At 54.8% G+C, this 12312-nt stretch overlaps 2 protein-coding genes across 7 annotated transcripts in view; one reads left to right on the forward strand and one right to left on the reverse strand.

The window, feature by feature from the left end:
- Positions 1-12312, reverse strand: part of RIMS4 (regulating synaptic membrane exocytosis 4) — a 216183-nt gene that overhangs the window by 104668 nt on the left and 99203 nt on the right. The gene's annotated exons all lie outside the window — the stretch shown is intronic.
- On the forward strand, positions 490-10678 carry PABPC1L (poly(A) binding protein cytoplasmic 1 like). 6 transcript variants are annotated; one of them, XM_061375661.1, is made up of 14 exons: positions 490-797; positions 1545-1738; positions 2141-2256; positions 2954-3093; positions 3665-3759; positions 4031-4168; positions 4642-4737; positions 5559-5825; positions 6353-6443; positions 6706-6831; positions 8044-8183; positions 8499-8592; positions 9398-9528; positions 10192-10678. In XM_061375661.1, exons 1-14 carry the CDS (start codon positions 605-607, stop codon positions 10354-10356), a joined length of 1986 nt encoding a protein of 661 aa, XP_061231645.1. In that variant the 5' UTR covers positions 490-604; the 3' UTR covers positions 10357-10678. The 6 variants fall into 6 exon arrangements, 5 of the variants coding, with proteins under 5 accessions (XP_061231645.1, XP_061231644.1, XP_061231647.1 ...); XM_061375660.1 differs by having other exon boundaries at positions 491-797; positions 6703-6831; XM_061375663.1 differs by having other exon boundaries at positions 492-797; positions 6703-6831; positions 10197-10332.

Here is a 12312-nt window from a genome sequence, read left to right on the forward strand (position 1 = left end):
ATCTTCATGCACAACCTTGTACCCGACTAAAACCAGAGAGAGACTGAGCATCGATTTTCCTGCTTTGGGGACCTCATAATCAAGCTGAGAAATTGGGAAGGGCTGGCTAAAACCCCGTGTTTGCCTTGCTGGAGGTGCTGGGAGCATTGGTGGCAGCAGGGTGGGCTGCTCCCGGGCAGCACTGTGCATCAGAGCAAACCGGTGCTCTCCATCTTCTCCTGAGGGAGGAGTTAACCCGGAATTCTCGGTGGAGAAGGGCTCTTTCCCTTCTGAGGAGTTAAACTCCATTATATTTCCCTTGGGGTTTGAGTGGGGAAAGGAGCAAATGGGTGTGTGTGGTGTGTTCTGTCCCTCCGACCCGGGTGTGTGAGCGCTGTGATGTGCGCATCACCGCAGCTCAGCTTTTGCACCAACAGTGAAATGTCCCTTAAAAACTTGGGAACTGCAGCATCCTTGAGACATTCCTGGCCCTGCTGATGGGAAGGGCATGGTCTGCAGTGCTGTGGTGGGGCCAGCCCTGGTGTGGCTCTGTGGCTGCTGCGTGCAGCCTGCACCCTGCAGCTTTGGGTCTGTGTTGCTCCACAGCAGAGCTTTGTGGTTCACCATGAACGCCAGCGGCCCTGGCTACCCCTTAGCCTCTCTGTACGTGGGAGACCTGCACCCGGATGTGACTGAAGCCATGCTCTATGAGAAGTTCTCACCTGCCGGGCCCATCATGTCCATCCGAGTCTGCCGGGACGTCGCCACGCGCCGATCACTGGGCTATGCCTACATCAACTTCCAGCAGCCTGTGGATGGTACGATCCCAGTAACACAGTCACGATCCCAGTAACGCAGCCCCAAGGAGCTGCCCAGCAGCAGGGGTTTGGGGTGTGCAAGAGATGGCAGTGGGAAAGGGAGGAGTGGTTGTCTTTATGGTTGTGTCCATCAGCTGTTGGGGCTTGGACTGGTGCATCTGCTAATGTTGAGGTTTGGTTGTAACTACTCCCAGTCTGCTCTCTGCTGGTGACCAGTCCTGCTCCCATCTCTTAGGGACTGGGAGAGGATGCAGTAAGTGGGCATTGGGCTTGTGGGCTGACAAGGGTGACCTGCAGGAGTTGCCTCCCTCCATGAGCTGGCTCATGGTGCGAAGCAAGGCTCCTCTCCTGGCAGGCATCACAGTGATATAGAGCTGTAACCAAAAGGTGTTTTGTGCTGGGGATGGGAAGGTGGTGGGTTAGTTGCCCTGGAGACCAAAATCTGTACTGAGAAAACGAGTTTGACACCTGCCAAACTGTAGTGTGCAATGCAATGGGTGACCCCATGGGAGTCAGACATGCTTTGGAGATTAAAGTAACAGTTAAAAAGGAAGGAGTGATGTGGCTGGAAGGGAGGAGAACAGTCCCTGCCTGGCCCTGCTGCCCTGGGAGGCAGAGCCTGGCCCGTTCAGGTTAATGAGCCCTTGTCCAACAGTATCCCTGCTTCCTGTGCCCATCTCAGCTGCTGTGAGATGTGAAGGGGATCTGTCTCTATTATCCTCTTTCCTGTATTTGCTTCTCTGCCAGCTGAGCGAGCCCTGGACACCATGAACTTCGAAGTGATCAAAGGCCGTCCCATCCGCATCATGTGGTCCCAGCGGGACCCCGGGCTCAGGAAGTCAGGGGTTGGGAACGTCTTCATCAAGAACCTGGATGACTCCATTGATAACAAAGCCCTGTACGACACATTCTCTGCCTTCGGAAACATCCTGTCGTGCAAGGTACGTGCACCCATGGGTGCTGCAGAGCTGCCCCAAGTTCTCAGCAGTGTGCTCTACCCAGCTAAAGCCACTTTCTTGTCTTGCTTCCCACAAAGTCTCCTCTAAATTCCCACCTGCTTTGAAGCCAAAAGGCGCTGCTGTGTTTCCTCTGGAAACAGGAGGTTTTCCTTCTGTCCCTTCTTCTTCCCAGCCCCTGCACAGATGCATTTGTGTTCTATCTGAACTGAGTGCCTCGATGGCGCTTGGTCTTGGTGAGCCACAAGCTCCTGGGAATGGGATGCTGGGGAGGGCAAATGCTCCTGGGAGATGAGGGTATGAGGGTGGGTTTTGCTGGGTCTTACTTGCATGGACATGGAGAAAACCAATGTCTGATTCTTGCCTCCACCTCACTCGTGTCTATAGGTGGTTTGTGATGAAAATGGATCCCGTGGCTATGGCTTTGTTCACTTCGAGACTCATGAAGCAGCAGCTCGGGCCATTGAGACCATGAATGGGATGTTGCTCAATGACCGGAAGGTGTAAGTGCCGGAGAGGAGTGTTCCCTCTGCTCTGTGCTCAGCTCTGCTCCTCCTTTGCCTTGGGGCATGCTCAGGATCTGCCACCTCCTGCTGCTCTCTGTCCTATCCCCACTGGGCACAGCAGCTCCAGGGCAGTGAGTCACCTGTGGGCAGTGGCAGTGTGATAGTGGTTTGGAGCCATTCCTGCTGCCCTGGGCTGTGTTTTATCACTGAGCAGTGCAGAGCGCCCACAAAGCAGGGCTGGTCCCCAGTTGTTGTCTGTCAGCATCAGATAATCTGGGCAGGAAGAGGTTTTGTTGTTCATCAGCTCTCTTATTAATGTTGCATCATCTTATTCTCTATATCCCTGTCTTTGCAGCTTCCCAAAGGGCTTGGGGATACTTTGGAGTAAGAGAGTTGGCACTTGGTGGCGTCCTTTGTGGGAGTTTTGGAGTGACATCCCCAGCGTGGGGCTGGGCCCTGTGCTACTGCTCTCCCTGTTTCAGTGGTGCCAAGTGGGGTTTAGACAGGGAAGCACTGAAGTGGGATGTGCTGAAGTTGCTGGATGTGCAACACATGGTGGGTTTAGGGGTGAGCAAAGCATGGGCCTGAGGTGATGGGGTCTCTCTTGGCCTGTACCAATACAGAAGTGCCTGCATCCATCTTCCCTCCGCAGGGAACGGGGAGGGTTTCAGGCCCCTTTCCTTTCCTCCTGCAGGTTTGTTGGCAATTTCAAATCCCGCAAAGAGCGCGAGGCGGAGTTTGGGGCTAAAGCGATGGAGTTCACCAACGTCTACATCAAAAACTTTGGGGATGACATGGATGATGACAGGCTGCGGGAAATATTCTCCAAGTTCGGTGAGCGGGGTTCCTGAAGGAAGCATCCTCACAGCTGATAAAGTGAGGCTGTGGCAATTGCAGAGAGTGGGGGAGAGGGCTTGAAATACCGAGCCCCTTCTCTTGGCATCTGACTTGCTTAAACAGCACCTCACTGAAGGACACTTAAATCACTGGGACATTACATGGGTTTTCCTGCTGTGATGGAGGAAAACTTGTATTGGGTTCTCTCCTGAAAAAAAAATACAAGTTTTTTTCGTTTCTTGGGTAACAAAAGTGAGGGTTTTTTGTTTATTAGGTTTTTAAATTGTTCTGAATCCACTGTGTTGCCTGGCTATGGGAGCCCTGGGAATGAGAGATGCTGGGTCTGGATTTAAAGCAAAAAAGGCTTTTCAGTTTAGTCCATTACTGGAGATTGCCTCTTGTGACAGTGCTTAGTGCTGTGCCAACCCATGGATCCCACTGTCTCTCCTCCCACGTGGCTCCTCCGTGCTGCCATGACTGCCCAGTCTCCTCAGTACACTGGCATCTCTTGGTGCTGCACCCCTTTGGTGGGCACCCTTCAGACAGGCGCTCTCCTTCCCTATTGCAGGAAAGACGCTAAGTGTCAAAGTCATGATGGACAGCACCGGCCGCTCAAAGGGCTTTGGGTTTGTCAACTTCGAGAAGCATGAAGAAGCCCAGAAGGCAAGAGGCTCCTCACTGCCTGCCTTACACCGAGCTTGTTGCCTGCTGATGTCCCTCCCTAGGGAAAGGACCCTCCCTGGCTTCACGCTTGCCTGGGTGCTGCGCTGTCAGGGCTGGCTGGATGGGCAGGATGCGGTGGAGGGGAGCAGAGCTGCTGCCCTGGCCCAGGGAGGGCTCTGCTCCCGGTGGGGCCGGCCGGGGGCGGTGGGTGCAGGGTAGAGCCGTGCTGTTGGCCTCGCACTGTGCTCAGAGCCCTTCCCTCCGCTGGCAGGCGGTGGCTGACATGAACGGGAAGGAGATCAACGGGCGCGTGGTGTACGTGGGCCGGGCACAGAAGCGGCTGGAGCGGCAGAGCGAGCTCAAGAGGAAATACGAGCAGATGAAGCAGGAGCGAGTGAGCCGGTACCAGGTAAGGGGACAGCGGGTGCCCGTCCTGCAGGTCTGCACCAGCCACAGGCACCCAGAAGCATCCTTGTCTTGGGCACAGCACAGGGCTCTCCAGGGCAGAGCAGAGTGGTGGGTCCTTTCTGCAGTTAAACACCTGTGCAGGGGTCCAGTCACTGCCTCGTAATGTGCTGGGAGGTACTGGGAAAGAGGAGAGATCTAAACCCAAGAGGATGTTGGCAGTGAACATGGGTCTGCTCTTTTCCAGGAACTCAAATATTAGTCTGGAAACAAGGTCTTGGAGCAGCTTCCTAGCCATGGTCTGGGTGCCTCTTCACTCGGGGTGTCTCGCCTATGAGTGGAGCACATGTGTGGTTCCGACTCCTCTTGTTAGTGGGGTGTCCCATCCGCTGGCTGAGCTGCTGGTGAAACAAGCTTCCAGCTTGAAAAGCTGCCATAAACTTCATGAGCCCAAGGTGCTTTCTTGCCTGTTTGCAGGGAGTCAACCTGTATGTGAAGAACCTGGATGATGGGATAGATGACGAGAGGCTGAGGAAGGAGTTCTCTCCATATGGCACCATCACCAGTGCCAAGGTGTGGGACTGGGGCAGCTGCTGGGGCTCCTGGGGTGCTCTCAGCCCTTGGGAATGGATTGGGATTGTTACCCTGTTGAGTTATGGATCCCTGCTGATGGCTTGTGCCCCTTGTACCCCATGCTGTCCTGCGAGCTTGTTGATGCAGCAAATGTTCTGTAGCTTTGCTGAGTTTCCCCAGCCCTGGTGAGGTCCAGGGTGTGGGACCTTAAAGCCACATCATTCTGAATGCTGCCCAGCTGCTCTGTGCTTTGGGACCGATGTGACACTGCTGCAAAAGGAAATGACCCCCAAGCCACCTCTCTCTGAGGAGAGCAGGGTGATGGGCTGGGGCTTCATCTATTGGAGAACCATGGAAGTGGCAGTCTTGCCACCAAGACTGGTGTCAGCCTTCTCCTGAGGGCTGTGCCCGTGGCTGCAGAGGGATGCTCTGGCTTTAAGGTCAGCTACCTGCAGCCTGCCGACTCCCAGGAACTGAACCCAAACCTTGCTGGCTCCTGCAGCATCAAGCACTGGAGCACTGCTGACCCATGGGTCCTGTGGGGCTGGGGCAGAGACGCTCTGGAAGATCAGAAGCTGCAGGTCTCTGGCTGGCCCAGACTCTGCTGCCTTCACTTCCCAAACCTGCTGCTTTTGCCCAAGAAAACCTTCCCATTCCCCAGAGAATCCTCCCTGTGCAGCCCCAACCATCCCACCCTGCACTCGGGGGCTGCAATCGGGTGCCTGTAGCTGGCAGGCCCCATGTTCCCCCCCAGCGCACTGTGCTTTGCGGGTGCTGCAGTGATGTGTGGACTTAGCTGTCTTGTTCTAATCTGATTTTAGGTGATGACAGAGGGTGGCCACAGCAAAGGGTTTGGCTTTGTATGTTTTTCCTCCCCAGAAGAGGCTACCAAGGCTGTGACAGAAATGAATGGGCGGATTGTAAGCACTAAGCCTCTCTACGTTGCACTCGCTCAAAGGAAAGAGGAGCGGAAAGCAATCCTCACCAACCAGTACATGCAGAGATTAGCCACCATGAGGGCCCTGCCTGGCCCTCTCCTGGGCTCTTTCCAGCCCCCCCCGGGGTACTTCTTACCCCCTATTCCTCCGGTGAGTCCCTTATCCTGAATGGCAGCATCACACAGGGACCAGGATTTGCCCTGGGCTGGAGGAGGGAGGTGGCAGTTGGGCTGAGGAGCATCTCTCGGGTTGTGCAGACTGGCATATGGGATTGGTGGGATCAGCACCAGGGCTTGCCATAAGCAGTGGGGCTTGCCAAAACGCTGGTGGGATGCAGGTGCCCCAGGCAAAGGACTGCAGGTTTAGTAGCTACTGACTGCACAGAGGAGGGAACCATGGAGGCGTTTGGTGGGAGGGTGTGAGTGTGGAGAGCAGGTCTGCTGATGAAATGAGGGGAGGGAGAAGGGTTATAGAGGTGTCAGAGCTTGTGAGGAGGAGATAAGTGGCGCTGCTGGAGGACACAAGGCAGCAGGGCTGGAGGTTGATGTTCCAAGTGCTCTGGCACACTGCAGAGCCTGGGCTTGGCTTGCAGGCCATGCAGAGCGGCTGCGATGCTCTGGGTTAGACGCGGCTCAGCTCTGCTCCCAGGTCACCTTGGATAATGTGTTCTTTCCCAGCCACAACCCAGAGCCACTTTCTACAGCTCCAGCCCAGTTGTCCCGGTCCGTCCTGGCACTCGCTGGAGTGCGCAGCCCTCCCGGCCTCCCCGTGAGTCAGGCTCTTGGGATGGGCTGGGCTCAGCTGGGCACCGGGGGTCTCTAAGCACAGCACAAGGTGTGTATCCACGAGGGGCTGCTGCCTGGAGAAGTGCACAAGGGTTTGGTGCAGGAGTCACGGTGATGGGCCCTGGGGGATAAGATATTAGCTTGACCCCAGAGGTGAGGTGCTCCTGAGCTTCTCCCCCGCTGCAGTCACACATCCATCCATGCCCTATGCTGCCTTTGTTAATCACACTCCATCTCTACAGCAGCGTATCCCGCAGTTACTCCCATCCTGAGGGCTGCCGTGCAGCCCCGGCGCCTGCTGTCCAACATCAGCACCGTGAGACAGGCGTCCACCCAAGTGCCCCGTGTGCCCCCCCAGGCACAGAGAGTGGGTAAGTGAGGGGAGGACCCAGCTCGGGCATCACCCTTGGCAAGGGAGCTTGTTGTGAGCTTGGGTCTGCCTCCCAGCATGGGTTGGTTTGTGGGAGTGCTCGTGGATGTGGTGGGACTGGGGCAGTGCCTGTAGTAAATAAGTGTGTGACTCTGGGGGAAGGTTGTGGTCTTCCAGGTAATGGGATGGGTCTCTAGTATGTAGATTGGCGGTGTTGGCTGCTGCTCACTGAGTGCATTCAGTGAAGATGATGGTGATGCAGACATGGCACCCTAAGGTGGGTGCTCAGACTGAGGTGGAGGTTGGGACCTCCTGGGCAGAGGCAAAGGTTCTCGCAGGCTGCTCCCAAGGCCAAGCCTCCAGTAAAACACATTCACCTGTTTGGAGCTCTGAGATCCAGGCCTTGCTGGTATGCCCAGTGCTTGGTTGTGCTGTCCCGGCATCCCCTGCACTGTGCCAGCATCACACGGCTGTGCTCCTGCGGGGCTGGGGATGTGACCGAGAGCACTCCTCACCCTGAGAGTGCTGCAGCCCTGGGTCCGCCTTTGTGTGAGTGAGGAGGAGGAGGATGCTCTCCAGGGCTTGCATGTTAGCCCCTGCTGGAGCTCCTCTGGGGACAGGCTTTGAGGGGAGGTTTGAGTAGTGCAGAGTGGAAGCTGCTCAGCTGGTGGGTGGGCGAAGGTCTGATGTCCCCCAAAGCATAGAACTGCCTGGTAGGGCAGCATCTCCTGCAGCCCCAGCTTTGTGGGGTTTAGCACAAGTCATCTCTGGCATCGGGTGTCTTCTTGATGAACTGAGTGGGTGGATCAGGACTGTCCTTGGCTTGTCCCCTCCCTTTGTCCTTGTCCCTCCTTTCCCTGCCCTCTCTTCCCTGCAGGAGGGGTGACACAGGGAACAGGGTCCAGGGGCTCTTGCAGCCAGCCCGCCTCACGCTGTCCCTGTCCTGTGGCTGCTGGTGCAGAGGGGTATTTCTAGAGCTGAGGCAATGAGCTGTGGGTGCCTTTGCCAATTCTCTGCCCCCTGTGCAGTCAGAGCAGCCTGGGCTGGGTGCCCGTGCCCTGCCCTCCTGCAGGAGCTGCCTTTCATCTGGAGGCTGCTTTGAGCCCAGGAGGGGGTTTTTCAAGCCCTCGGCCTGAGCTTGCTGCCCTGGTGCCTTCAGCCTCTGCGTGTGTTCAACAGGCTCCTCCTTACTGGTGTTCCTGTCCCCTTGCAGCCAACATCGGGACGCAGACGGTCAGCACTCGGGTGCCCGTGTCGCCCCCCCTGCCGCGGGGCACCCCGCAGTACAAGTACTCCTCAGCCGTCAGGAACATCCAGCCCATGGGGCACATGTCTCCTGTGGTGGCCCCGCAGGTAACCACAGTGTGCATCAGTCCTGGCCCTGCCCTGGGTTAGAGGCTGCTGACCCCAGGCAGCCCCATGGCCCTCTCTATGCCTGTGGGAGGGATCCTTCCCAGGGAGCTGCTGGGGTAACTGGAGCTGTGGATCCAGTAGCCACACTGCTGTGATGCCTGGCTTCAGCTTGCCTGGAAGCTGGTGTTTGGAGGCAACCAGGCAATGCCAGAGTCTGCATCAGCATCTCTGAAGGGTGAAATACCCTTCCTGCAAGCAAGGTAGCTCACGCATCCCTTCCAGCCTTTGATTGCTGCTCTTCTGTTTCTTCTCCAGGTGGGAGAACCTGCTGTGCACGTCCAGGGGCAGGAGCCCCTGACAGCATCCATGCTTGCAGCAGCTCCTCCTCAGGAGCAGAAGCAAATGATAGGTGGGTGTCATGGGTGCTGTGCTGGAGTAGGCTCAGCTGTGAGGCTGTGCGTGCATGTGAGGGCTTGGGGACTTGGATGCACCAGGGAAAGTGTAGCTGCTAGGAGAAGCTGTAGAACTGCGTGGGATTGCTCTGAGATGCTGCTTAAAGAGAAGCACAGACTAAACATTAATGAATTCAGGCTCTGTTAAAGGGTGTGGAAGCAGCAGACTCACTCCTTGTCTGTATTAGCTGCCTGGCAGTCAGTGTCTGAAGCTCTGCAGGAGAGGCAGGGCTCTGTGCTGCCAGGGCATTTGTGATTTGAACCCCGGGGCATCCTGCATCACTGCTGCAGGGCACTGATGAACAGCTCGGTGGCTGCAGGGGTTAGGGGCAGCTCTGCTATATGGTTTGTGGGCTTTGGGTGCTGTCTGGCATCCCAGTGGTGGAACAGACTGTGCCATGATGCTGAAGGGGTCTCGCAGCTTGTGCTTCCCCTGCTCTGCCTGGGAAGAAACTGCTCCTGCAGGGGCAGGTCCCTTCACATGCACGCTGGTAGGCAGCATGGGCAGCATACACCATTCCACTGCCCTGCTCCTATGGCAGTGCCTGCTGCTGCCTGGCTTCATCTAGCTGCTTCCCTGCCTGCAAACACTGTTGCTGTGCAATGCTGAAGCTTGCTTGTGAGCAGTGATTTTTCCATCGCCATCCTTGTATCCCTTTTCAGTTAAAGGGACAGAAATGGGAGGGAAGGAGGGCTTGGGCTGCGTTTGGAAATGCTGGAGTTCTTGAACAGCACTGATGTCCTCCCTGCTGTTTGGAGCAGGCGAGCGCCTCTACCCTCTGATCCATGCCATGCATCCCACGCTGGCTGGCAAGATCACTGGGATGCTGCTGGAGATAGACAACTCTGAGCTGCTGCTGCTCCTGGAATCGCCCGACTCCCTGCACTCCAAGGTAAGCAGGCATCAAACACATCACATCCCTGCTGCTGCAAGGAAAGGTGATGGTGGCCCACAGGAAGAGTGGGAAGAGAAGTAGCTGCTGGTTTGGGGGGGTTAAGTGAAAAATGAGCAGGAAGGGCCCTGGGTTGATTGCTTTGCATCCAGTGCCTGAACCCCTGCCCCGCTTCAGAAAGAGGAGAAGCTCAGAGCAGCTCCTTAAAAGCACAGGGAAGTGCTGGGAAGTGAGAGAGGGGGGGAAAGCAGGGCAGGTGCTCCCTTGAAGGAGATGGGGATGTGCTCTTTCCTGAGAACAGAACCCAGAGAAGCGCTGCCTGTCTGCAGCGTGTCTTCAGCTTCCTCCTTAGTCCTGGTGAGTATTTCGCTTTGGTTCCCATCAAAACAGTTGCAATGAATTGACTCCATCTCCACTTTGCTCCTGGAGGCAGGGCTCACTTTCATCCTTTCACTGGGGTTTTTAAAGGAGCCTGGGCTCCTGCAGTTTTGCCTGTGGAGAAGTCAGATTTCTCTCTGGCCAAGTTCTGACTCCTATAGAAAAGGGGAGATGCCCCAGCATTTCCCTAGGGAAGACACAGAAGAGCCCTTCAGGCTGATCAGTCTCCTGCAGAAGTAGCAGGCGTGGATTTTATCATTGTTATTGAAGTCCTTCATGTGCCAGCTCAGGACCTGGAATTTCCTGGGGAGCGCGCTCCTACATTGGAGCAACTCAACTCCCTCCCCTCTTGTGCTCTGTTGTAAGATCGAGGAGGCGGTCGCTGTTCTCCAGGCACACCAGGCCACAGAGAGCTCGCACAAGGGCGGCGCTGGGTTGTTCCTGCAGTAACCCAGGTAGGTGCGGGACCTGCCCCTGGTGGTGGTGTGCTCAGGGGCTCTGGTTTCTGCCTCTGGAACTGGGCATTGGGTTTCTTGTCCAAACCCCAGGGTAAGGCTTGATGAGCATCTGGAGTATCTTTGTAATATCCCATTTCTTCAATTGCAGCTTTCATCTTCCAGACTTAATCATACTGCAGAGACATGGTTCTGTGTGTGTGTGGGGTTTCTATACTGATGAGAGCAATGTCTGTGCAACCAGGAAGGAAGATAGGAAAAGGCCTGTCTATAGCTCTAGTGGGGATCAGCACAATCTTTCCTGGGACTTCCCACTGTTTGTTTTTGGGTTTTTTTATAGAACCTTACCAGTCAATACCCTACAATGTATTAGTGGTGCTATGTGGGCTTCACCAGGAGAGCTGCCCCTGCTGTGGAGGCTGGGACAGACACATCAACAAGCATTTCAGACTCATGCACTCCTTTGAATAGAGTATTCCTTGCCTTGTGGTCTCAAGGAAACCCTGTGTTAACCCACGTGCAGCTGAATTTCATCTTGTCTGAATGAAAACTTCCTAGCAGTTGAAAATTGCATGTGTGGGTTCTTTTGTTCCTTGTAGACTTTGAGAGAGCCCTGAGAACGTTGCCTTTGAAGAACAGCAGCAGCAACCCAACCGTGCCTTTGGAATCGTGCCTGTACAGTGACTCTGGCTTGTCTTCAATGCCCCATCCTATTTCCTGTGTGCATTGTAAACCTCCCGATTGCTTCCTCCTGCACCTATAAAGAAATTAGCCCTGTTAATTCTCTTGTTTCCCCTGAAAGCACATAACAAACTGTAGTGTGGAACCCAGCCTGGTTCAGTTGCCCAGGAAATGACAAGTGATGGTGAATCATAATTTTAGTGAATTTATTGGGTTCAGTAGTTTTATTTGTTCTTGTAGCTGGCACTAATAAAGAACTGATGCTTTCACCCCTCAACACATGGGGTAGTTTCCTGTGCAGAAAGCCACTTGTCTCTGTTTCATACAGGTGGAGGGATGGACTGGAGTCAGGCTGCTGTCATTAGTGTTTGAAGCTTGTGATGGTGGTGGAGCAGCAGTCCTGAGAGCTGGTGGGAGGGGACATACAGGATTAAGTGAATGAGTTTCCAACCAACAGGTTCTCCTTGTCCTTCCTGACTCTAGGAGGATGGCTCTAAGCAAATTTCATACAACCTTCATGGGTTTTATCCTTTCTAGATAGCTGGTTTCAGTTTCCTTTTAAAAGGCATCATCTTCCTGTGGTTTTCCTTTTGCAATGGACCCTGTATGCCTGCAGCAGTACTGGCACCAAGTTATGTTCTGTTGGTCACCACACCATATGTGTGTCTGGTACATGGGACCCAGCTTCTGAGCTACTGTGGAGTAGCTGTAAATCAAAAGCTGCTTCTCCTCTGTGTGTTCCTGACCAGTGGTTTCAAGGAGTTACTGATGGGACTGAAAACCTTCAAACCTGCATCATCCCCTTGAGATGCTCCTTGCTTGCAGATGGGATCCATTATTACTGTGTTCTGCTCCCTGGGCCTCTCCCAGAGCATGTTGCTGTCATCATCCTGGCCTTTATGTTCTGCTCTTCCTATTTAAGAAAGGGATTTCAGTCCCTAGATGCTTCGTGGTGCTTGAGACTGGTGATGCATTGTCCTTATTTGACTGCTCCCTTGAGGTGACAGGAGCACACCCCCGTCAGCACCACCCACCTTGTGTGCTGGTGTTGCCGTCTCAATCTTCCTTCTGTGCTGTATCATACTCTCAGCTCAACCCGCTGCTGAGTCATCCCTCCTACCTCTTGTTTTCCTTCCAGTGTTTTAATAGAGTCGCTTACACATTTCTTCCTGCACAGTGTCTGCTCAGATGCCCTGCAGCTTTTCATCATTCCTTTTTCTTGCCTTTGTCAGTTCTTCTTCTGACCTCCATATTTATTTTCCACATAGTG

The sequence above is a fragment of the Neopsephotus bourkii genome, unplaced genomic scaffold (genome assembly GCF_033783945.1).
Source record: "Neopsephotus bourkii isolate Nb327-2 ecotype Australia unplaced genomic scaffold, CSIRO-AGI_Nbou_v1 NB_1663, whole genome shotgun sequence".
Classification (NCBI taxonomy): Eukaryota; Metazoa; Chordata; class Aves; order Psittaciformes; family Psittacidae; genus Neopsephotus; species Neopsephotus bourkii.